This window comes from Sciurus carolinensis, chromosome 1 (genome assembly GCF_902686445.1).
Source record: "Sciurus carolinensis chromosome 1, mSciCar1.2, whole genome shotgun sequence".
Taxonomy (NCBI): Eukaryota; Metazoa; Chordata; class Mammalia; order Rodentia; family Sciuridae; genus Sciurus; species Sciurus carolinensis.
Window position 1 is genome coordinate 198,671,908 of NC_062213.1, and position 21,319 is coordinate 198,693,226.

The 21,319-nt window shown below is 61.3% G+C and overlaps 1 protein-coding gene across 6 annotated transcripts in view; it reads right to left on the bottom strand.

Moving 5' to 3' along the window:
- The window catches only part of Kazn (kazrin, periplakin interacting protein), a 1,015,267-nt gene that overhangs the window by 31,946 nt on the left and 962,002 nt on the right, over nucleotides 1-21,319 (bottom strand). For 3 of the 6 annotated variants that reach the window (XM_047558680.1, XM_047558689.1, XM_047558696.1), the window contains 6 exons: nucleotides 20,181-20,317; nucleotides 15,861-16,031; nucleotides 11,133-11,322; nucleotides 7,936-8,066; nucleotides 4,951-5,001; nucleotides 3,636-3,759 (listed from right to left, as the gene is read on the bottom strand). In XM_047558680.1, the coding sequence (XP_047414636.1) occupies nucleotides 3,636-3,759; nucleotides 4,951-5,001; nucleotides 7,936-8,066; nucleotides 11,133-11,322; nucleotides 15,861-16,031; nucleotides 20,181-20,317 (804 nt within the window). Of the gene's footprint in view, nucleotides 1-1,405; nucleotides 3,760-4,950; nucleotides 5,002-7,935; nucleotides 8,067-11,132; nucleotides 11,323-15,860; nucleotides 16,032-20,180; nucleotides 20,318-21,319 lie in introns of those variants that run through there. The other 3 variants (XR_007109512.1, XM_047558716.1, XM_047558704.1) reach the window with 3 other exon arrangements.

A 21,319-nucleotide genomic window follows, 5' to 3' on the forward strand; every position in this document is an offset into this window, starting at 1 on the left:
CACTTGGAGCTGGATTGTTTAGAGCAAGATCTCTCTTGAAGATTCTTTTAAGGAAGTAGGTGTAGGGGTTGGGGATGTAGCACAGTGGGGGAGTGCTTCCCTGGCATGCACCAGGCCCTGGGTGTGATCCCCCAGCTTTGACAAAAAAAAAAAAAAAAGCACAAAGAAGGTACTGTGCCCTTTGGGTAGAGCTACTAAGATTTGGATGAGGCATGGCCCTGCTCCGGGAGGGTGCCAGGATGGCAGGTGTGGTATCCAGGACCCTGGCCAAGTCTTTCCTCTCTGGGCCAAAGTTTCTCCCTGTGTTTTCCACTGTGCACAGGTGGGTTAGTTTCAGGATTAAACACATTTAATCCTTGAATGTCAACTCTGACTGTCTGGTGGTGACCATCTGAGGCTTCATGAAGTGAGAAGTCTGAGGTCACTCTGGGATGGGTGGGACTCTGATCGATTAGTGATGTCTGCATGGGGCCAGGCGCAGGCTGCACTGGCAGGTGGTTCTCAATCCTGGTCACCCCTTAGAATCACCAGATGACTGAAGACACCTCGGGTATGGCCTGGCACTTCCCCCTAGGGTGTTAAGAACTGCGGGGTAGATGAGCCTAGGCTCCTTACAGGCCTGAGCTTTCTTGACCTTCTGATCCCATGAGCTCCTGCGTCCTTCCTCCCTAGCCTGGGTCCTCTGTTCTACACCTTCCCTGCACCGTCTGTGTCTCACGGAGCTCTGAGCTTTCTCCCAGCGGGGATGGTGGGGGACTTAAGGTCCCACATTCCCATCAGTCTTACTGCCAGGGAGATGGAGGTTGAGGGCCCTGGCCGTAGCCAGGCTTTGGGGTTATCCAGGAGGCTCCTCCTCAGACACACGGTGGGGCCTCTCAGGGGGAGACCTGGGGCTCCTGGGGCTCGGAAAGCCGGGCGCACTCTGGCTTCAATCGAGGAAGATGGTGGCCGCTGGCTTTCTCAGTCCCCAGGGAGGGGACCCTGGGGCCATGCAGAGGCCGCTGAGGTCTGCAGAAAGTAACACGCCCCAGAGTCACGGGCTCCATCTCTGGGCCTCCGGAAGGCACGCCCGGGGTGGAAGGAAGCAGATGAAAGCTGAGCGCGGACTCTGAGCTCCGGAATGCAGGGTGCCGGGCGTGGAGGTGTCGCATCAGGACCAGGGGCGGCCCTGGGTGCTGACTGCCACTCCTAATTACAGGCAGGGCAGCAAGTCAAGATGTTTCTGGGAGGTCACCCGGGCTCGGCCCCTCCACAGGCCCAGAATCCAGCCAGCTTTCCTCGGCCCCTCCCCGCCCCCCCCAGGACCCAGCCCTGGAATTCCAAGGAGCAGGTCGGGCTGGGTTGGGTCTCCCACCCGGAGCAACATAGAAGCAATCAAATAACATAGAGTTCGATCATATTTTAAAATAAGCTTTATTTATATTTTTTTAATATTTTATATTTGCATCCATGCCTTTGAGAACCTTTCCCACCGGAAAGGTTATTTTCATCTAATGTAACCCATAACTCATTCACTATTTGACGTAGTTCTCTTAAATAAATCATCCTTAGTAACTCTTAGAATTAGCTCCTAATTTACAAAACTGAAATGAAAAGGAACTACTAAATCATCACCAGGAGTGTTTGCAATCTTATTTTCTTGTAAGTAAAGGGGAAAAGCCATAAAAATCAACAATAATAATAATAATAAAAAAAAAAAATCGTGGGGGGGAAACGTATTTTCTAAAATCTCTCTCCGATGCCAGCTCCGGCCGCTCTCCCTCACCGCCGGGCTCAGTTAAGCAGCTTAGCCAGAGAGGACAGGCAGATCCCGGGAGGAGCTGGGCCTACCTCTCCCACCCCTGGACCAAGTCGAAGGCAAGGGGGAGCTGACGGGGCTTTTCGGTTTGTTTTAGGGACTTGGGACAAAACATCCTATCCACTCCAGAGGCGCCAGCATTTGAAAATCTCCTTGCTGCTTTCTAAGAGCTGAAAGGTTACTGTTAGCAGAAGCGCCACTACGTGGTCTAGAGGGTGACTGAGCTGTTAGTCACGAAGGTGGAGCCAGGGCCGGGGGCCAGGGCAGAAGGAAGGAGAGGTGGCGCGCGGGGCAGGCCTGGCTGTAAGCACCCGCTCCCCCCACCCCGCTGGAATGCACACAGTCCCTTTGCTGGTGACCCTCGCTGCTCCCCAGACAGGCGAGTGTCCTGCTGGCCCTCCACTCTGGGAAGAGGGGCTCAGGCAAGCTGGAGGACTGAACCTTAGGACTCCCCAGAGATTCTAAGTGTGGCTGGAGGGACCGACTGGAATGCACAGGGCAGAGGGCTCAGGGTGGACACCGTGTCCCCAGCAGCCCTCCCTGAAGGTGAGGGCCTCCTCCACCCTCCACCTGCCTGGCCCATAAACCCAGGACGAGAGACACTGCCTGGGAGGAGCAGCTGCTGTGGGGTCCCTGGCAGAGTCCGCATGGGCCCAGGGTCCCTTTGGTGGACCCTGGGGATGAGCCTGGGCCGTCTCTCCCTGGTCTCACCCTCTCTTAAAAGACAGGCCCAAGAGAAGGGGACCGTGACAGGCAGCCCTGGGCTCACAGAGGTGTGTTCCGTGGGTCGGAGGCAAAGGCTGGGGAGGGGGCGGGGGAGAAGGCCCAGGGCCCTGTCATGCAGGGGCAGGAGGGGAATCGACAGAAGAGAAAAGCAGCCTGAGAGCCAGGGCTCCCGGGTCCAGCCCCCCGAAACTCCACCTTGCACGGTTCGCAGTTTGCCAGCAGCATGAACAGAACAGACAAGTCGACAGAAACGCCCGCCTCCCGCCCGCCCCCTGGAAAAATATACACCCCAATATTTACGTAATAATTTAGATAGAATATGTTTTCTGCATTTGTGCAAATAAATTAAACGAAACGATTTCCTTTTCTTTTTCTTTGTTTCCATAAAGAAAGAAACGGCAACGCAATTTAAAAACAGGCAGGCCATTAAAAAAAGCCCATTTGACCCGAAGCAACCCGGCCCGGACAGGCCCCCTGGCCGGCCCGGCTCCCGGTCTCTGCGGAGAGCGACCTTACCCTGACGAGATGGCATTCTGTGGCTAAAGTGACTTGGGCGCGCCCCGAGAACAGGGTCTGGTCCTACACGTTCACACGGGGTGGGAGGGGACATGGAGACGGACCACGAGCTCGGGGGCCAGGCCGGGAGCCGTGGTCAGGACAGGGACGTGGACAAGCACGGAGAGCACAGTTGTTATTTACAAATACATAGCAGTCCTTCAAGTTTTCAAGTGTCATTAAAGAGGAGGAGGGGGAGGGAGGGAGGGAGGCAACCCAACGAACCAAACAAAAAGGGGCGGAGGACAACCGAACATGGAAAAAATAAAATAAACCAGGTTAACAAACACGACTGTATCGCTCCGGAGACGACAGAGAGTTGACAGAGTCACACACGGTTTGCGGTATGTACATCAATTACAGAGGCGGCGGCGCGCGGGGCGGGCGCTGGCCAGGCGCAGGGCCAGGCGCAGGGCCAGGCACAGCGCCCGCGCAAGTGCGCACGCACCCGCGCCCCGCACCCACCCGCGCGTCCGCACGCACGACAGCCCGCCGGTGGCCGGGCAGCGGCGTCACCAGTCCGCGTCCTCCTCTATGTAATAATCAGGGGCGGTACCATCAAAGAGGCCGGGGTCGAGGGACTTCCGCTGCTTCCCCCTGGCGAAGACGCGCGAGATGGAGCCGAATCCCATCTTCTCCTTCTTCTTTTTCCGTTTTTGGTCTTCAAGATCCTCGAGTGACTGGGGAGTCCAGGGGAGGGGGGAGAGGGGAGAAGAGCAAGGAGAAGCTTAGCCCGCGGGTCAGGGTCAGGGTCAGGGTCAGGGTCAGGGGCAGGGTCGGGGCAGACGCTGGGTTCTGGGGCCAGGATGCCGGGGGCCTGCGCCTCGCCCACTAAGCAAACTTGGGCCAGTTTTGGAACCTCTTGGGGACAACAGAACCCACCCAGGACCCCTCAAGTGAGGACACTGATGCTCAGACAGGCCCGACGGGACAGGCATTCAATAAGTCAGGAGCTGCTGTTGGTCGCACTGGTCTTCAATTTGCTCCCAGTCCACGGGGCCTGTCTGTGGCATGCTGGGCCATGGTCCCTGTCAGTGAGCCCGGAGGCAGGACACGCCCCACAATGCGCTACTCTGCCCGTTGTGTGTGGGAGGGGCCACAGAGTCTGGGAGTGGGCGGAGCCAGGACCCTGCCCGCGACAGCCCTGGACAGGAAGCAGGACTGGCCATTGGGGAGCGGGGAGGTGGGCGGGTCCTGATTTTGTCCCTCCCTTTGGAACCACGGGGAGCGCCCCGCCTCTTTGAGCCCAGTTTTCTCATCTCTGATGTGGGGATGGCGGTGTGAATGACGGTGACAGGGTGGTGACCAGCTCCTGGGACAATTGCAGGGCTGGAGTGGGTCTGCAGAAGGCTTGCAGACAGCCAAGGGCATCCTACACGGACTGTGTGGACGTGTCCACGAAAGGGGCGGGTGGAGACGGACCCGGGCCCTACAGGACCCCTGCAGATGGGCAGCACGCGGGAACCACAGGACCAGAGAGGGGACCTCAGAGGCCCCTGCTGACCCTCAAGTTCAGATTGTTTTCCTTGTGGCCCTGTCCCCCTCTGATGACATAATGTTGAAACTAAAAATGGACACAGTGTCCAGCAGCAAAAGGCCCAAAGAGCCCACAGTCTTAAAAACTTGGCTGCCAGGGGAAGATGCTGGCCAGGGCAGCAGGACACAGGGATGCTGGGTGCACAGCAGGTCTGCAGGTCTGGCGGGGACACGGAAGAGGCCGTCCAGGTGCCAACCCCCATGAGACTCAGAGTGGCTCCGTTTTGGAAGCCCAAGAATGGCATCGGGGATGAACGCCAGCCCAGGGCAGTGAGGGATGAGGTCACGGTCAGGAGGGAGGGAGGGGACCCGGTGGCCAGGGAAGCCATGCCTACCTGTACAATAGGGTTGTGCAGATTCTTCTGAACTGGGCCGGGACTGTCGCCCTGCAGCCAAAGGAGAAGAGGAGGATGAAATGGCAGGGACAGGTGACAGGGGAGGGCTCAGGGGGCCCGTGGGGACCTTCCTGGGAGAAGAGACCCCCAGGGACTGCCCTGCCCCTGGAGTGCGGAGCCCGCCCCCCACCTCCTGAGCTGACCCTCCCGGGTGGCTTACTGATGGGGCCTGGACTGGGGGTCCCCACCAGAGGCCTTTGTGTTCTCCCACCCACTCTGGCCTCTTCAACCCCCAACACCCCTGACCAACAAATCAGCTGCGCAAGGGCGTCCACGGTCCCATCCTGATTGGTCCCCTGCACCTACTTGGTGGTTTTCATAAAGAAATCTACTTTTATATAAAAAGCTTGGTGACAAAGAATTGGGGGACGGAAACAGACTTAGGAGACAAGGTAGCTGCTAGCTTCCCCCCACTAAGGACCCACCTCTTTTGCAAGGGGTGGCTGGGGACTGGTCCAATTTACAGATACAAGGAGCGGCCCCTGACTGTTCAGTGCGATGGGCCTAATGACAAGCACAGCTACGCCTCCTACTTGGGACGGTCTTATTCCTGGGTCAGTGCTCCCTGCGGGCAACTGCACACCCAGCCCTGGGTCTACCCACAGGGTCTGAGCCCTTCCTTCCTCCCTGGGGAAGGGCAGGGAGGACATTTCCAGTTACCAGCCTTGCTTGAGGTGCGCAGGGGAGACTTTTCAGTTTGGATGTGCAAAAGCCTTCACTACACCCCGGATCCACCTGCTCTGCCTGGGGCAAATGATCATGTGCTTCATTAAAGTCATGGCCACGGTCTGACGGGGACTCGTCTCGAGGCTGCCAGGGATAAGCCCATGAAGGACCAAGGCTGTGTCACTTGGGCCAACGTCCCTCCGTCTTCTCCAAGCCCTCCAAGTCCCTGCCTCTAAGTCAGTGGGGGAGGACAGGCGGTCCTTGGTCCCGACTGTCCTTCTGATGCCAGGTCAAGGGGCACAGAGGTGACCTGGAGCTATTTTCGGGTTCCAAGCTTTCTATGTGCCTGTCCATGCCGGCATCAGGGCCCCGAGCAAGGTGAGCCTGGACATCCATGTGCTGGAACTGCCATCGCTAGGGGCAGACGTGTCCAGGCGAGCAGTGCAGGAGGCTGGGGGCCCAGCGTCGTCAAGAGACCCCAGGGAGCGGACATGCTGCAGTCTCCCTGGGCCCAGCCTGGGGGAAGGTGTTCTCAGCCAGGAAGTGGCTTGGTCCCAGTGTGGCGTATGAGGTGGTGGCACCTGCCAGGCATCTGGCTGGAGGCGGGGCCTCTCTCCCTGTGTGTAAGGACGGGCACTGGCTCTAGGCGTGACTCCACGGGGCTCCAGAGAGTGGAAGCCACGGGCCCTTTGAATGCCCCGCCTTCCGGGCCTTGGCTCTGTCACTCAAGACAGCCTGTCACCAGGACTCTCTCTGGGGACAAGAGAAGCACACACTGCTTCCTGTAGGCCCAGCAGAAGGAGTCCCAGCCCCACGTCCCGAGCATGCCGGCTGCTCGCTGCCCCCCGCCTGCTCCTCAGGCCCAGCCAGCTCGGTTTTAGTTTCCATTTTTAAAGTGCTTTCCATTCTTATGGTGGATTGAGAAGACCCTTCTCCACCATGATCCCTCTAAGCAGGAAAGGCACCGGTCTTCATAAACTGCTGTCCCACCAGCACCGTCCGCGCTGGCTTCTGAGTTCCCAGAGCCTCTCAGGCCAAGCGCCCGTTCTCCAGGGGACAAGCCATCGCCACAGTTTCTGCCTTGGTGTCCTGACGTGTCTGCCTCATTTAAGTTTTGTTGATTAATAAAGCAACACTGAGTTTTTGAAAAAGCTTTCCTGTGCATTTGGAGACCTCACCCCATGGTGTCTGTCTTAGGACAGGGCAGGGGGCTCTCTGTGTTACAAATGTGTGAAGGAACAAAAATTCCAAGTGGTCCCCACACCCTGACCTGCTGTTTCACGGTAGAGTCCCAGGTGGCTTCTGATGGTCCTAAGATGATGGACCCGCTTCATTTAGCCCTTCGGGCTTGGGACACTGGTGTCCTAGGGATATGGTTTGAGTGCCAGCTTGGTCCCCAGTGTGGTGATGTATGAGGTCATGGCACCTTTAAGAGGTGGAGGCTAGTGGGAGTCCTTGAGGCCCTGCTCTCTTGAGAGTTATCACAAAAAAGCAAGACTGACCCCTCCCTGCCCTCTGGCTCTCTGCCTCAGGACCCTGAACTCCCTCTTGCATGTGCTCCTGCCTGATGCCATCAGCCATGATGCGATGCAGATGGAGGGCCCTTGATGGAGCTGGCCTCAAGCTATGTGGACTTTCAAACCTCCAAAACTGAGCTAAATAAACCTCTTTTCTTTATGTTACCCAGCCTCAGGTATTTTGTTATAGTAATAGAAAGCAGACTAACAGAGCCCACATGCCTGTCGCACCATCAAGAGGTATTTAGGAACTTGGGCCCAGTATGCAGTCAAAAGTGATTAAACAAGTTAAACAAACTTAGAACAAATTCATGGGATGCCCCTCCAGAGGCAATGCATGCTCAAACTATTGGAAACTCAAAAACAAAACAAAAGCACCTAAAGAGTCTGGCTCCATTCCTGGGTGAAGGAGGAGCTGGTGCTCGGGACCAGGTGTTCTGGTGAGGCCCTGCGTTCTGGAGAGCAAGATCTGGAAGGGAAGCCCCTGGCCCCAGGCAGGCCCACCCGACCGGGCCCAAGGGATGAATTCCAGGCTGCACAGACCCTGCGGCCGACCCGGGCCTGCCTTCCTCTGGGTTTCCTCACCCTCCCGGACACAAGGAGCAAACGGCCTCATTCCTCTCTCCCCACATCCACCACTTCTTGCCGCCGTTCCCTGGGTGGACGAGAGGAAACAGCGGCTGCGCCCCGCCCGCTCCCGGCTGGGCAGGCCCAGGGCCCGGCCCCCGGCGGCTGGCCTTACGTTGCAGAGGGAGTGAGTCCGGTGCCGGGGGGAGTTGATGTCGCTGGGCGTGGACGACCGGTCACCTTCGGCAGCCGACGCGTCGGAGATGACGGAGGGCTGCCGGGAGTGGCAGGGGCTCACTCTGACGGCTGGAAGGCAGGGGGGCTGGTGAGTGAGGGTGGAGGGCGGCCGGCAGGCCTGCGCGCCTGCAGGCGGGGCCCCGCACCCCACCACGCAGATGGCCCGGGAGGTCCAGGGTGGGCGGGGTCTCGCCTGGCTCCTCCCCCTCCCACGGCCTCCTGTTCCCACCCACTCTGATCCTGCTTCCGCTCACCTGAGGCAGGAGGCGGCTGGGAGTCTCACCCGCATGGTCCCAGACCCAGTGCCACCTCAATGGCTGCTCCACACCACACCCCAGAAACCTGGAGGCCACCAAGTTCTCTTCCCACCCCTACATCTGACAACCTGGGTGCCTCTGAGACAGCCCCGAACAATCCACTTTTTCTCCCACCCAGGGGAACTGCTGTCTCCGCAAGTCTGGGCCTCCCTGCCTCCACTCCTCCCACTACGGCCAGAGCCACAGGCATCTCGCCGCTCTGGGGTAACACACATCTCCCTCCCCGTCTCTGGGCCTCAGGTGTGGAGACCCTGTCCCCCCGCAGCCTGGGCTCCGGGGCTTGCCCTTTCAGGGTCACTGTTTTCTGGTCATGTTGTCCTTCTGCCCTGGCCTCAGAGTCCCTGTCTGCCTGCTGCCTCAGCCTCTGCTGTTCCGCTGCCTCTCAGGTGCCCTGCCAGTCATTCCCTAGAGAGTCCCCAATGGCCATTTCTCCCTGCACCATCTTCCCCCACGACACCAACTGCTTTCTGCTGTCCTCTCTCACAGCGCCAAGTCCAGTGGTGGGCATTGTTGGCCCTGGGTATTCAGCTGACGATGTCAGTTCCTTGCGCACAGGCGCATGGGTGGCTTATCCATGTCCAATCCCAGAGCTCAGACTGCCTGCACACAGTAGGTGCTCCCTACACAGTGGTGGCATGAAAGATCCAGCTCAGGAGCTACAGCTGGGAGCCCCTCAGGCACCCAGCAGATCACTGTCCCCTCTGCGGGTGCTGAGGCTGCATGGAGAGAGGGTTTCCTGTTCACTTGAGTGCCTACTATGTGCTGCTGCCATTCCCAAAAGACAGTCCTTGCCACCACGACCACTACATGCCTAACTGGAGGGTGCTGAGGCGCGGGACACGCATCTGCTCTCATCTAGTAAGTTCACCTCCAGGCTGTGGGGCCCTGGGCATGCTTTCCACCCTCCCTGGGCCAGTCCTGTCAGGCTGTAAGATGGGGATGATGGTGGCAGTCATCCCTGAGTGGCTGTCTGGGTGACACTCCTGCTACAGTGCCGGGCACAGGCACCTGCGATCGCAGGGTGGGGTCGGGAGTGCTCCGGTACAGGAGAGCGGAGAGGACCTGGGGACAGAGCTGGGGAGAGACCTAGGCTGCAGCAAGGCAGGGCCAGAGGGCAGAACGGCTGCTGTCCAGCCTTCCCTGGTCACTGCCAGCTGCGGTCACACCCGGTGGCCCACGCTCCCAGCGCCGCCCTGAACCAGGGGAGCTGGCTGTGCTCCTGGGCCGTGAGACGGCACGAGGGCCACCCTCTCGGGGACCAGAGCAGATTCCTAAGACGCTCTTTCAGCTCTGGGTTTCGGCTTCACAGGTCAGAGCCCCCCGCCCCCCAAGTCGCCCCTCCTTGGGTCAGACAGTAAAGGAGGGCGCTGTCCCCCTTGGGTGGAGGGAGGACTCGGAATTAGCTTACTCTCTCGGGGTTCTAAAAGTCCTGCGGTCACCTGTCAGTCATGCCGAAGGCCCTGCCGGGGAGAACGGCAGCTACCGGTCACCCCGGCCCCTTCTGCCAATGCTGTACATCCCACCTTCATGACACCCCGAGTTTGGCAAAGACATTGAAGAGCCACTGTCACCAGGAACCTGCACTCCGGTTACACATAAGGACGCTGAGGACCCTGGCCCAGGTCATGGTCCTGTCCCTAGTAAGCGGCAGGGCCCAATCTGGACCCCATGGTGTGGATCCTGGGCCGGTGCCCCTCGACCAAGGACCCACCTGCTCTCACCCCAGGGAACGGCAGGACCCTCGGCTCCTCCCTGACTGACGGCCAGCCCTGGGGCGGGGCTGTGCAGCGTGGCTCCTGCCGGCTCTGCATAGGGTGCGCAAGGCCCAGAGGGCGAGGCCCCCGGCTGCTGCCAGCTGTCGTCCCAGGCTGCACCCGTCACACGAGGGCAGCCCGTCATGGAGGGCAGAGCCCGAAGCCAGGCCCTTCCAGGTACACGACGGGGGGTAGGAGGTGCAGCCTGTCCCTTGGGCAGGGGGCGCAGGCGCTGCCCACACGCTAGGTCCCCTGCTGAGTCCCCTGCTGAGTGTCTGGAGCAAATGCCTGCGACATTCACACCTGGCCTTCCTGCCCGCCCAGGGAGTGGCTGAGCTGCCAATCAAGGAGCTTGCGCCACTTGTCAGAGGATGCCTGTGTGACAGGGGCTAGCCAGTAGGGGACCTGCAGCTCCTGGGACAACGTGATGGGCTCAGGGGTGGGCGTGTGGCCCTGGCTAGCCGGGCAGACTCTTCCTTTGGATCTGACGTGGATGCAGGAAGAAGAGAGTTTCTCTCTCTCCAGCCTCGTGGTTGGAACAGTGTTGTCCCTTCCACGCAGCATCCACATGGGGGTCATCTGCTGGGATTGTGTGACTGTTCAGACGGGCTAAAACAATGGCCAGCAAGATACGGATTTGCCTAATTCCGAGAGCTGAGATAAACGCTCTTTTTTTTCCCCACTTTCCAACTTTGACTTGAGATCTGGAATTTAAAGTCAGCTGAAAGAGCAAAGAGATAACGAAACACTTAAAAAGAAGTGACTCGTTCCACGTGGGCAGTCTGCTGGGCCACTTGGTAGGAAGAGAAGCTTTAGAAACGAGGCCGAATGGAAGTGGGCAGCGACCTCGAGGGGAAGAAGGGTCAGAGGGCCGGCTTGCTTGAGCCGGAGTCCAGCCATGCCTGCAGTCCGTCTCTTGGCCTTTCAGGGACGACAGCCCACGGTCCCTGCCCTGCGCTGCCCCAGGTTGCTGCAGTGTGAACAGAGGCTGCCCCACCCAGGGCTACGGTGGCCTCCTGAGAAGGCCCGGAAGCCATGCTGGCCGGCCAGCCGGGCGGACTCACCTTGCCGGTCTGCAGGGTGGGGCGGGTGTGAGTGGAGGAGGGTCTGCTGGCTCTGGCGGATGGCCGCGGTCAGTGGGAGGTCCGCCTGCACCACCCACTCCTGGTTGCCGTTGAGCACCGTCTCGCCCGGCATGGCGAGAGAGTGTCGCTTGGGGACGTCCTTGGTCAGCGTGGCTAAGGACTGCTTGGCCTGGGGAGAGAGCGGGGACAGGCCGGCGTGACCCTGGGGCCACCTGGGCTGCGGCTCGCTGTCACTCACCACCACGCCGAGAGCCAGGAGCCCCTCTGAAGCAGGGTGTCCCCTGCCCGAGCGGCCTGTCAGTCAGGGAGCCGGGCAGAGGCTCCCCAGGGACCCTCGCTGAGCAAGCGCAGAGGGCGGTCAGCAGGCGGAGGGAAGGGGAGTCTGGACACACCCACCACCTGTCCCCACGCGCTGGCCAGGCTGGAACTGAGTGTGAGGCAATGCTGTCTGGCTGCCACTCCCTTAGTGGCCCCCAAAGTCAGCCTGCCGCCGGTTCTGCACAGGGTCTACCCACAAGCCAAGGCCTCCTCTGCAGGACCGTGGGGGTGGTCATTCCACACTCCACCTGCGGGCAGTCCCCCTGGGCGGGAGGCCACGGAGACCTCCACACGCTCTCAGGATCCTGCCCCCACGTGCGTGGGACGGGAGGGGCTCCCCAGGAGGCCGCCTCTGCGACAGCCTCCGCCGTCTCTGTCACCTCCCCCTCCAGGGTACATGGGGCTTCACTGGAGGCCATCTCAAAAGGGCAGGAGGTCCTCCAACACTGACGCCTGTCCTCACCGGGGTCCATGTGGAGTCTGACCTCTGACCCCGGGACTGACCGGCCCTTCCGCTCCAGCCGTGGGGCCCCAGGAGAGGCCCCTCCCCTGCCGGCCGTGTGCCCCCATCTTTGTGATGGAGGACAACGGCCTCCCTCCCGCGGCTGCCACGGTAGGAAGACTCCATCCAGGCCAGCACCGAGGTCAACGCTTCTGTCCCCCACGGAGCCAGACGGGGCGACTCCCGTGGAGCCAGGGACGCTGTCTGACCCGCCTGGTCCACAGGCGGCCGCCGGGTGCGGTCGGGATCATCTACGTCCTGCAAAGACTGGGAAGACCCTGCGGCGGGCAGGGCGGGTTGGAGGGTCTGCCGACGGAGGCCACCACGTGTCCACTGCCCACACCCAAGGGTGCCTGGCCGAAGGTTCACGGGAGCCCTGCCGAGTCCTCTGCGGGTCTTCGAGGGCCGCGAGCTTGTCTGGGGAGGGTCTCCGGGTGGGGACCCTCGGAGCCACACCAGGCTCCTGGTCCTGCGGCTCTCTGCGTGGCTGGCTGCAGAGTGGCCGGTTCCCTTGTGCCACAAGGAACAAGCTGACTCTGCAGCCGAGTCCTAAGCAGTGGGGACGCCGGGCCTCTCCACAGACCTCAGGGTGAGCAGGTGCAGCACCACACCGGACCACCGGGCTCCCGTGGGTCCTGCTCAGGCCCAGGGGGCTGCTGGGAGGGCCGGGCAGGCGGGGCCTGGTCTGGAGGGGGCTGCGGCCCGTGGGCAGGGGGCTGCCTCAGCTGAGCGCCCGCTCCTGACGCGCCTGGCCCAGAGGTGTGGGGCAGGTACAAGTGACTTGTTCGAGGTCCCATGACGGACGAGGAGCCTGTCTCATCCTGGTGGGTGTCGGGACAGGTTGGGTCCAGGTCTAGAACGGGCTCAGGAAATGACATCTCCAGCTCCTGCCCCGGTTCACCCAGCGTCTCACGTCTCTTCACTAAGCCTGCGAGGAAGGTCTTGACGGTTCCAGTTTCATCCGGGAGGGAACGGGGGCTCAGAGAGGTTATGACTCTGGCCAAAGGTCACACAGCTAGAAGAGGACAGGCCTGAAACGGGCCTCTGTTGACCGGAACAGCCAGGCTCCGACGGACACGGAGGTTTGATTCCGGAACAACCTGACTTTCCGGGCGGCTGGCTCTCCAGGTGGGTGGCGTCACCCTCTGGGGGTCTTGTGGCAATGTCTGGAGACTCTGGGTTGTCACGACGTGCACGGGGTGGGTGGGGACCAGGGACGTGTTCAACATCCTGCAGCGCAGGGGTCAGCCCCACCGCAACGTCCCCTGGCCCGAGTGCCCACAGTGCCCAGGGTGAGAAGCCCTGCCTGGCGCCGTGAGAGGTGACCGAGAGCTGCCCGCTGCTTCAGAGGCCTGGGCAGTGGAGGGCAGGGTCCCTGTGACCTGGGCTCCCGAGGAAGGAGGCCTCCAGGATGGTAGAGGCCGGACCACCGGGCCCCTTCCCAACGCGCCGCTTCCCAGCAGCCTCAGCGCCCGGGCCGGACTCTGCCAGCCAGCACCCAGCAGGGTACCTGAGAATCACCTAGCACGGGTGCCACAGCCAGGCACCGAGGGCAGCACCAGACCCGGTGTGAAGAGAGGCTGGGAAAGCTCATGGGAAGAGCCGCGCGGGGAGGGTCAGCGCCCCGCCCCTCACCTTTCTGGGGGGGCCTCACTCACGGGGTCCCCACCTTCTGCATCATCACTGATGCCTTCCTGCTGAAACCAAGAGGCTGGGAAAGATGCTGCTTCTGTCCCGAGAGCGGTTTACCCTGAGACCCCGCACAGGCTTTGGGGGATTTTTTAAGAGGAAAGAGCCCCAGCGATAGGGTGGATCCAAGATGACCCCAGGGACCTACAACGCCGAGAGGCAGCGGTCAGGCTGGGGATCCTGAGTTTGTTTTCCTCTGGGCCCGCGCGTAAAATAAAGCTTGGGGTCTCCTCTCCTCTGCTGCCGCTGCTTCTCGCCCCGTCCCCACAGCATCCCAGCTGAGGTACAAAAGGGACCCAAGCCGGGCCACGGGGACGCCTGCGCTGGGTCACACTCTCTGTTTTTCTTTTTTTCCTGATGACCAAATTCAATCAGGACACAGCATCCGGGGTCATCTCCCAGCAGGGGCCAGGCAGACGCTCCCCAGCCCCCCGGCTGCCTGGGGTCCACTTCCCAGCCTGCCCTCCGCCTTGCTGCCCTTCCTGACTTCCAGGACACCCCGGGGTTCCCGCCAGCCTGAGCCGCTGGGCTGCTTACAACCTGGGCCTGCTGAGGACTGGGCCCTGGGCAGTAGGCGGGGAGTGACGGAGGGGCCCTGCAGTCGGCGCCAACAAGCCGGGGCCACGTGGCTCTAGGGGAAGCCCCTTCCTCTGCCGCTGGGTAGAGGTCCCCGAGTCGGGGGGACCCCCACTGCCTGAGCCGCAGAGCCCCATGGGATCCAGGAGGAGGCAGACTGAGCGGCAGGGCACGTGGGAGGGGCTGGGCTGGCTTCCGGCCCACAGAGACCCTGGTGCCCGGGGCCACGCCTCCGCTGTCCACGGCAGGGTGTGGGAAGCCCTGGGAAAACAGGGTGTTCTGCACCCGCCCCCGTTGAGATCTGATGGGCTTCCACTGGGCTGCGGGTGGGGCAGCAGCACGCATCTCCAGGGTGCAGGTGCTCCCCGGCCTGTGTGCCCCTCACCACGAGGGGTCAGCACTGGACAAGGAGACCCGGGGGACGTGCAAGGAGCCCGCCCTGCCCGCACCGCCTCATCCGGAAGCAAGCGACCTTAGGAAGCCATCACCCGTCCAGGTCACTGAGCTGTGCTACCTTCCGCTGTTTCACTGACACCCTCCCCAGAGCCCCGCGGGGCACACGCAATTATTTTTACTTCTGCTGATGCTACTGAGGCTCAGAGAGGTGAGGAAGCCCACCAAGGTCACACAGCTAGGGAGCAACGGGGCTGGACTGGAACCCAGACCCCAAAACAATGAGCACACGCGTAGCTGGCATTGGTACTCAGCAGGAGGCCATGGCGTCTAGGGAGTCCAGTGGGGCCACCCCCAGGAGTCCCTGGACATCCTCCGCCTGGCTACAGGGCCTTGGTGGCTTTCAAAGGTCCCTTTGGTGCCTGCGTCTTGGGATTTACTCAGTCACCTTGTGGGGAAGACCCCAACCCCCGCCCAGTCACGGAAAGGCCCTGCAGCCCAGAGAAGCCCCGCGAGCGGCTGGCAACACGGGCAGGCGGGCGGCCGCAGGCCCCGGTCCCACTGCCCCACACGGCTGCAGGACCTTCTCAGACCACGTGGTCGCCTGGTTTTAAGGGTTTGTTTTGGGTTAGGAAAAAAATCTTTCTTTTTTTTCCCCTTGATGACCCAAGTTAACTTTGTCGCACGTGCGTGAGAAAATAGACCAAAAGAAAAGTACCACGTGGGAACCTCGCACTGCGGCGCTGTGTGATTCTGCGGGGTCGCCGCCCCATCTGTCTACGCACAGACGGTGTTGTGTATTATATACGTATTTCATATACGATTTATAACAGATTGACATATTTATAAAACAAACATTTTACGCATTTATATGTAGTATATAAGTATACTTTATATAAATGCTATTTTGTATTTACGTTTTATGTATAAAATATTTCATATTTGTATTTCACTTTTATATCACATATATGTGAATAAAATATATTCTGAACCAACAAAATAACAACAAAAATACGGTTTTCCGCCGGGGGGTGGGGTGGGGAGGGCCTGCAAGCCCCGCCCCCTGGTCGCGCATGGGCACGAGGCGGTCCCAGGCGCTGGGCGGGTCCTGGGGAGCTCCGGGGGCCTCGCCCGGGGCGCCCTCCCTCTGCCTGGCCACACCGCCAGCTGCCTGGCCCTGGCTGCGGGTCCATCCCTCGGGCCGCCGCCGCCCCGGGGGCAGTACTCACCATGGCCAGCTCGGCCTCCAGCTCCTTCATGCGGTTGTCCTTGAGGTCCAGCTGGGCGCGCAGGGCCGCGGCGTGGTCGGTGGCCTCCTTGGCCTGGCGCCGCAGCTCCCACTTCTCCCGTTCCAGCAGGTCCTTCTCCTTGGCCAGGGCCTTGACCGCGTCCTCGCTCTCCTGGGGGGGCAGAGCCAGAGAGGGCGCACGGGTCACAACCAGGGTGGAGCCCTCCTGGCCCTGTGGACTGTTGGGGGCTGGACCCTAGATGGGCAGAGAAGCGGGGAGGCCCGGGCACGAGACTACCACCAGCTCTGCCGTGGGAAGCGCCGGGTTCGAGTCCTGCCACGCACCAGCCGGGAGCCCAGAACAGCCGAACCCTGCCGGACGCCCAGTGAGTGTTTTCCAGGAACGGAGGAGCAAATGAGTAAGTGACCACAGGAGGAAATAACTGTCCTGGGCAGGTGGCTGCCCCTCACTGGGTCTGTGCTTCTCCATCCATAAGGCGGGGCTGATACTTCCCCCCACATACCCGGGAAGCCTGAGAGCCTCCGCACAAGGAAATGCCCGCGTTCCCAGAGCCCGGCAGGAGCTCGCGTGCCTGCCAGGGGCGTGGGCGCTGTGCCCTGAGGTTTGGTAAGACGTGTGCCGGAGAAAGCGGGCAGTGAGAGGAGGTGCCTGCAACCTGGACTGGGCTGGGTGTCACAGGGTCCTGCCACCACCCTGCTAGGTCACAGCTGATGGGGCGGAGACAGGACAAACTTTCCCTCACCCTCTGAAGGCAGCAGCCTCTGCCCCGTCCCGGCTCCCCCTTTGGACAGTCCCCAGCCAGCCCTCAGGCAAAGCCAGCAGCAGGAGCGGCTGCCTCAAGGGGGCTCTGCCCTGTTGGCTGAGGCCCGTTCAGGACAGCAGGTGTCCTTCCTGGGAGGGTGGTCCCAGAGGGGAGCCGGACCACCTCGGTCACCAAGTCCATAGCAAAACCGAGGTCTCCGTGTAGCCCAGGGCCGTGGAGAGTGGCCACCACCCTGCCCTGTCTGACAAGCCTGTGCTGAAGGCCTGGCTTCCAGATGTGAGCAGCTAGGAGGCAGAGGAGGAAGTGGACTTTCTCTGTGGCTGAGAGAGGAAACCGGCCAAATCCTGGCTCTGCCGTCGCTGAGCCCCGCCTCGGTTTCCCCACCCATGATCCTCATGGACTTCGGGAGTTCCTGTGAGGCTGGGCCGATCTGCCTGGAGACTGGCACAGGGCCGGAGGCAGGCCACCGTGCACGAGCAGCCCCGGGCCCTCTAACCTGTCCTGACTCACACCTGACCCTGGTCACTCAGTGTGCATCATGGGTACCACGGGCCGGCACGAAGCAGAAGGACCCTGCCCCCACAGCATGGACACTGCGGCAGTGTGGAGCTGAACAGCCGGGGTAATGGACCGTCCCTGAGAATCATCTGGTGTTCAAGTGGCTGCCTAAGACTGTCTGAATTAGGAGGAGGACCCACTAGGACCCTCGGGATCATTTTTATCTCCATCTCTGCTGGTTCCACTGTCATGAGCTGACCCAGGACTCTGGGTTGGGCAGTAAGGGGTTACAGTGCTATCAAGACGGGGACCCCACCTCCCTAGGACCAGTTCCCTGGCAGGGGGGCAGGCTCAGCAGCGACTTCCGTGCAGTGTCTGCAGCACAGGGTTTCGGGTGCCCTGTTGTACTGAGAGGTGGGGACGATAATCATTCCCATTTCACAGATAAGCAAGTGGAGGCCCAGAGATTTCAAATCATGTCTTCAGTCCCCGCTGAGAACTGAGGTGAAGCAGCAGCAGGAGAGAGACCCTCTGCTGGGGATCTGGAACTTGCCGGGGGTCGGGGTGGCTGGAATTCCCGAGGGCAGGATCTGTCCAGGATGACAGGTCAGTAGTGGAGGTCCTTGTGGGCCCCAGAGCAGGACGGGAGAGGCCAGAGGGAGGGGCTGCAGGGACAAGGTCGGCTGGGGACACCATGGCAGTTGGAGGGAGGAGGCCTGTTTCCAATGTGACCTCATCATCAAGATCACCCTGTGTCCCACCCCAGGCCTGGCCGCCTGGCCTATGGTGAGAACCTCCCCGGCTGGAGGAGAGTCCCTCCAAGAGAGTCCCTGCCTTGTGGAGAGTCCCGAGTCCCCTCTCAGCTGTGCTGAGGGGACAGGGCGTGTGCGTCCGGCACGGCCGCCCTGCATGCTGCAACTCTGGGAACTTTCTGGGCGGACCGGGCCCTGTTCTCGGCAGCCGTGCGGGTGCCGTCCCTGCCTCCCCAGCAGCCTGGCCGGGGTCCTGCTACCTTCCCTGGCTGAGCCTGCAAGCCGCAGGAGTGGTCCCCAGGGCAGGCTGGGTGGCGGGCCGAGGGGACAGCAGCCCACTGCGGGTCTCTCATCCTGTCCCCAGGGACGTTCATTTTGCACACAAACGTGACCTTGGAAGAGGCCGGACAGCCAGACTGGCCTCGGCATCTTCCAAAGCCCTAAGTTGTGGCCTTGGCTTGTCACATGACCCTCCAGAACCTCCGTCCTCCCACCTGCAAAACTGGGCAGGCCCAGCGGGGACTGAAGGTCGTCCTCATGCTGCTTTGCCCCGCGGGCGGCAGGGACTCCCTTGGGAACAGGAGCGAGACCAATTTAAAAAACCGGGTGTTTTCCAAATTCCATTTTCCTGAGTGAACCTGGAGGGGCCTGTGAGGCTGACTCACGAGGCCGGGAGCCCTGCTGGGGGGTCACCACCTGTGGCCGGTGGGCGCAGTGTCTCGGGGGCTTGATGCCAAAAGAGAGCGACGTCACGAGCAGACGGCACGTGTCACCATGCAGCACAGTGGCACGTGTCACCATGCAGCACAGTGGCACATGTCACCAGGCGACGCAGTGAAGCACTTGCTGTTGGCTTGTGGGTCTTAGGCTCTCAGAGTCACTGCTCAGGGGCAGCCGAGGCCTCTTCACCGGCCCCTGGGGAGGTGGACGCTCTGCCTTTGTCCGTCTGAACGTTCTGGCGCCTGGGGACCGGACACCGCACGGGCAGCGGTGCCGACGGGGTGTGGAGCTGGACCTGGGGCTCCCGGCCGGCTGCCTCCCAGCCCGAGCCACGGGCCCTCCGCAGAGGTGGGGGGCACAGGCCTGTGCCGGCTCCCTGTGCGCCCAGGGTCAGGCCGGCATGGAGCCCGGGGGCCGAGTCTGAAGGGACCCGGCTCGTCCAGTGCTGGCAGCGGTGACACAGCCAGCAGGGAAGGGACAGCACCGGGGGGGCAGTGGGCTGTGGGCGGCCCAGCCAGGATCTCTCTGGGGGTTTCGTCATGGGGCAAAAGTGACCTGTGGTCCCAGGAGGTGGCAGTGAGTGTCACTGGTGAAGACCAGGGTGGATGTGGGACAAAGCGTGGGGACATCCGGCCTCTCAGCCACAGCCGACTGGACCCCTCCGGCTGACCTTCCACCACTGATGTTCCAAGAGCGGCGGAGGCACCTCCGCCCAGCCCGGTGGCTCACGTGGTCACACTCGCCCTGGAGTCACGCCTGCAGAGCAGTTTCCCTGAACACCAAGTCAGCAGCTCGCTGCAGGGAAGCTGCGGGCGGGGGCTGGCTCCAAGTCCCACCGTCCTTTGGGGCACGTCACACGGCCTAGGCCGTATAGAGATTTGCTGCACCAAATCCCTCCGTGATCTGACCCACGAGCTCCTACTCATCCCAGAGCCCAACTCCTGTGTCGCCGCCTCTGGGAAGCCCTCCACGCCTCCCTCCCAGCAGGCGGAGTTCCTGCTGCCTCACAGGGGCTCCTGGTCTTGCTCCTCACACTTTTGTGGGGGGGTACTGAGAACTGAACTCAGGGACACTGGATGCCGAGCCACACCCCCAGCCCTATTCTGTATTTTATCTGGAGATAGCGTCTCACTGAGTCCCTTAGCGCCTCACCATGGCTGAGGCTGCCTTTGAACTCTCCATCCTCCTGCCTTGGCCTCCCAAGCCGCTCTCCTCACACTTTTAGACCAGTGAACTCACTAAGAGGCACAGCTCATGTTCACTGAGTGCTTATCGTGGGCTGGGGACTGTGCCAAGGCCTTGGCATTATCACCTCAGAATCCGCACGGCACCTCTGCAGATGAGGAAACCGAGGGTCTGAGAGGATACACGGGGTGCCCTGGGGGGGCACACACACGGGAGCGGGGATCTGAAGCAGCTGGGTCCTGAGTTCCGGTGACCCGGGGCTGCGACCAGGGCTGTGTGGTCTCCTCTAGCGCCCAGGCCCTGCTGCACACCCAGGAGCCGCCCGGCCATGCTGGGCTCTGGGGCAGCCGGGCCCCTGCTGGACGGGAGGGGCGGGCCCACCTTGCGGTGCTGCTCGTAGTTGCGGATGAAGTCGCGCAGCTGCTCCTCGCGGCTCTCCAGCGTGGCGTACAGCTGCTGCATCTGGCTCACCAGGTCTGTCTTCTCGCCCTTCAAGCGCTTGCGATCGGCCTTCATGGCTGCGGGCAGAGAAGCGCGTGAGCTCCCGGGACCGGCTCTCCCTGCGCCGCTCTAGCAGGTGAGAGAACGGGGCTCGGGCGCGGAGGTGTCTCTGCCGGCCCCTCTCGTGCCGCATCCCCAGGGCGCAGAGTCCTCGCTCACCTGCGGGACTCCCCGGCCCAGGCCCCCGCTGAGGCCCTTCCCAGCCTGAGCTGGCGGGTCCCCGCGTAAAGAGCCCCAGGAGCTCTGGACTCCGCGGCCCCGGAGGCAGAAGGGACCCAAACCGCTGACCATGGGGACCCCCAGGCCACTCCGAGCCCCCCAGAACAACGCAGCCCAGTCCAGGAGGCCCCAGTCACGTCGTGTCTCCCCCAGGGAGAAGACTTTGATTAAAAACTTGTAAGACAAGACACCAAAGCCTGGGCGACAGCAACAGAGGAGAGAAATGGGGCTCTGTCAACATGAAAAACTGCGCATCTGAGAAATCGAGAGACGACCCACAGGTGCAAACCCTACGTCCAATAAGGGAATTAATCTGGAACATGTAAATACCGCTCACAACCCGTTTAACGTGCATGTGGAGAATCTAAACAGAGAGTTCCCCAAGAAATGGCCAATAAGGACAAGAAAAGGTGCTTGGCGTCATTAGTTACTTGGGAAACACAAATCAAAACCACAATGCACGGCACCCCCTTCACTAGAAGGGCTAACAGTAAGAAGACAGTAACAAGTGTTGGCAAGGACCCAGGACACTGGAACCCTCACCCGCTGCTGGCAGGTATAGTGGGTGTGGCTCTGGAAAACAGTCTGGTGGTTCCTTAAAAGGACCAAATAAGTCACCGCATGACCCCCAAATTCTACCCCTTGGCATACACTCAAGAGCAACATAAACAGGTCTGCACAAGAGCTTGCACACAAATGTCCACCGCACACCATTCACAGAAACCAAACAGGAAGAAGCGATCCCAGCATGCAGCGTGGATGGGGGACACCACTGGTTGGAACCAGCAGTGAAATGCCAC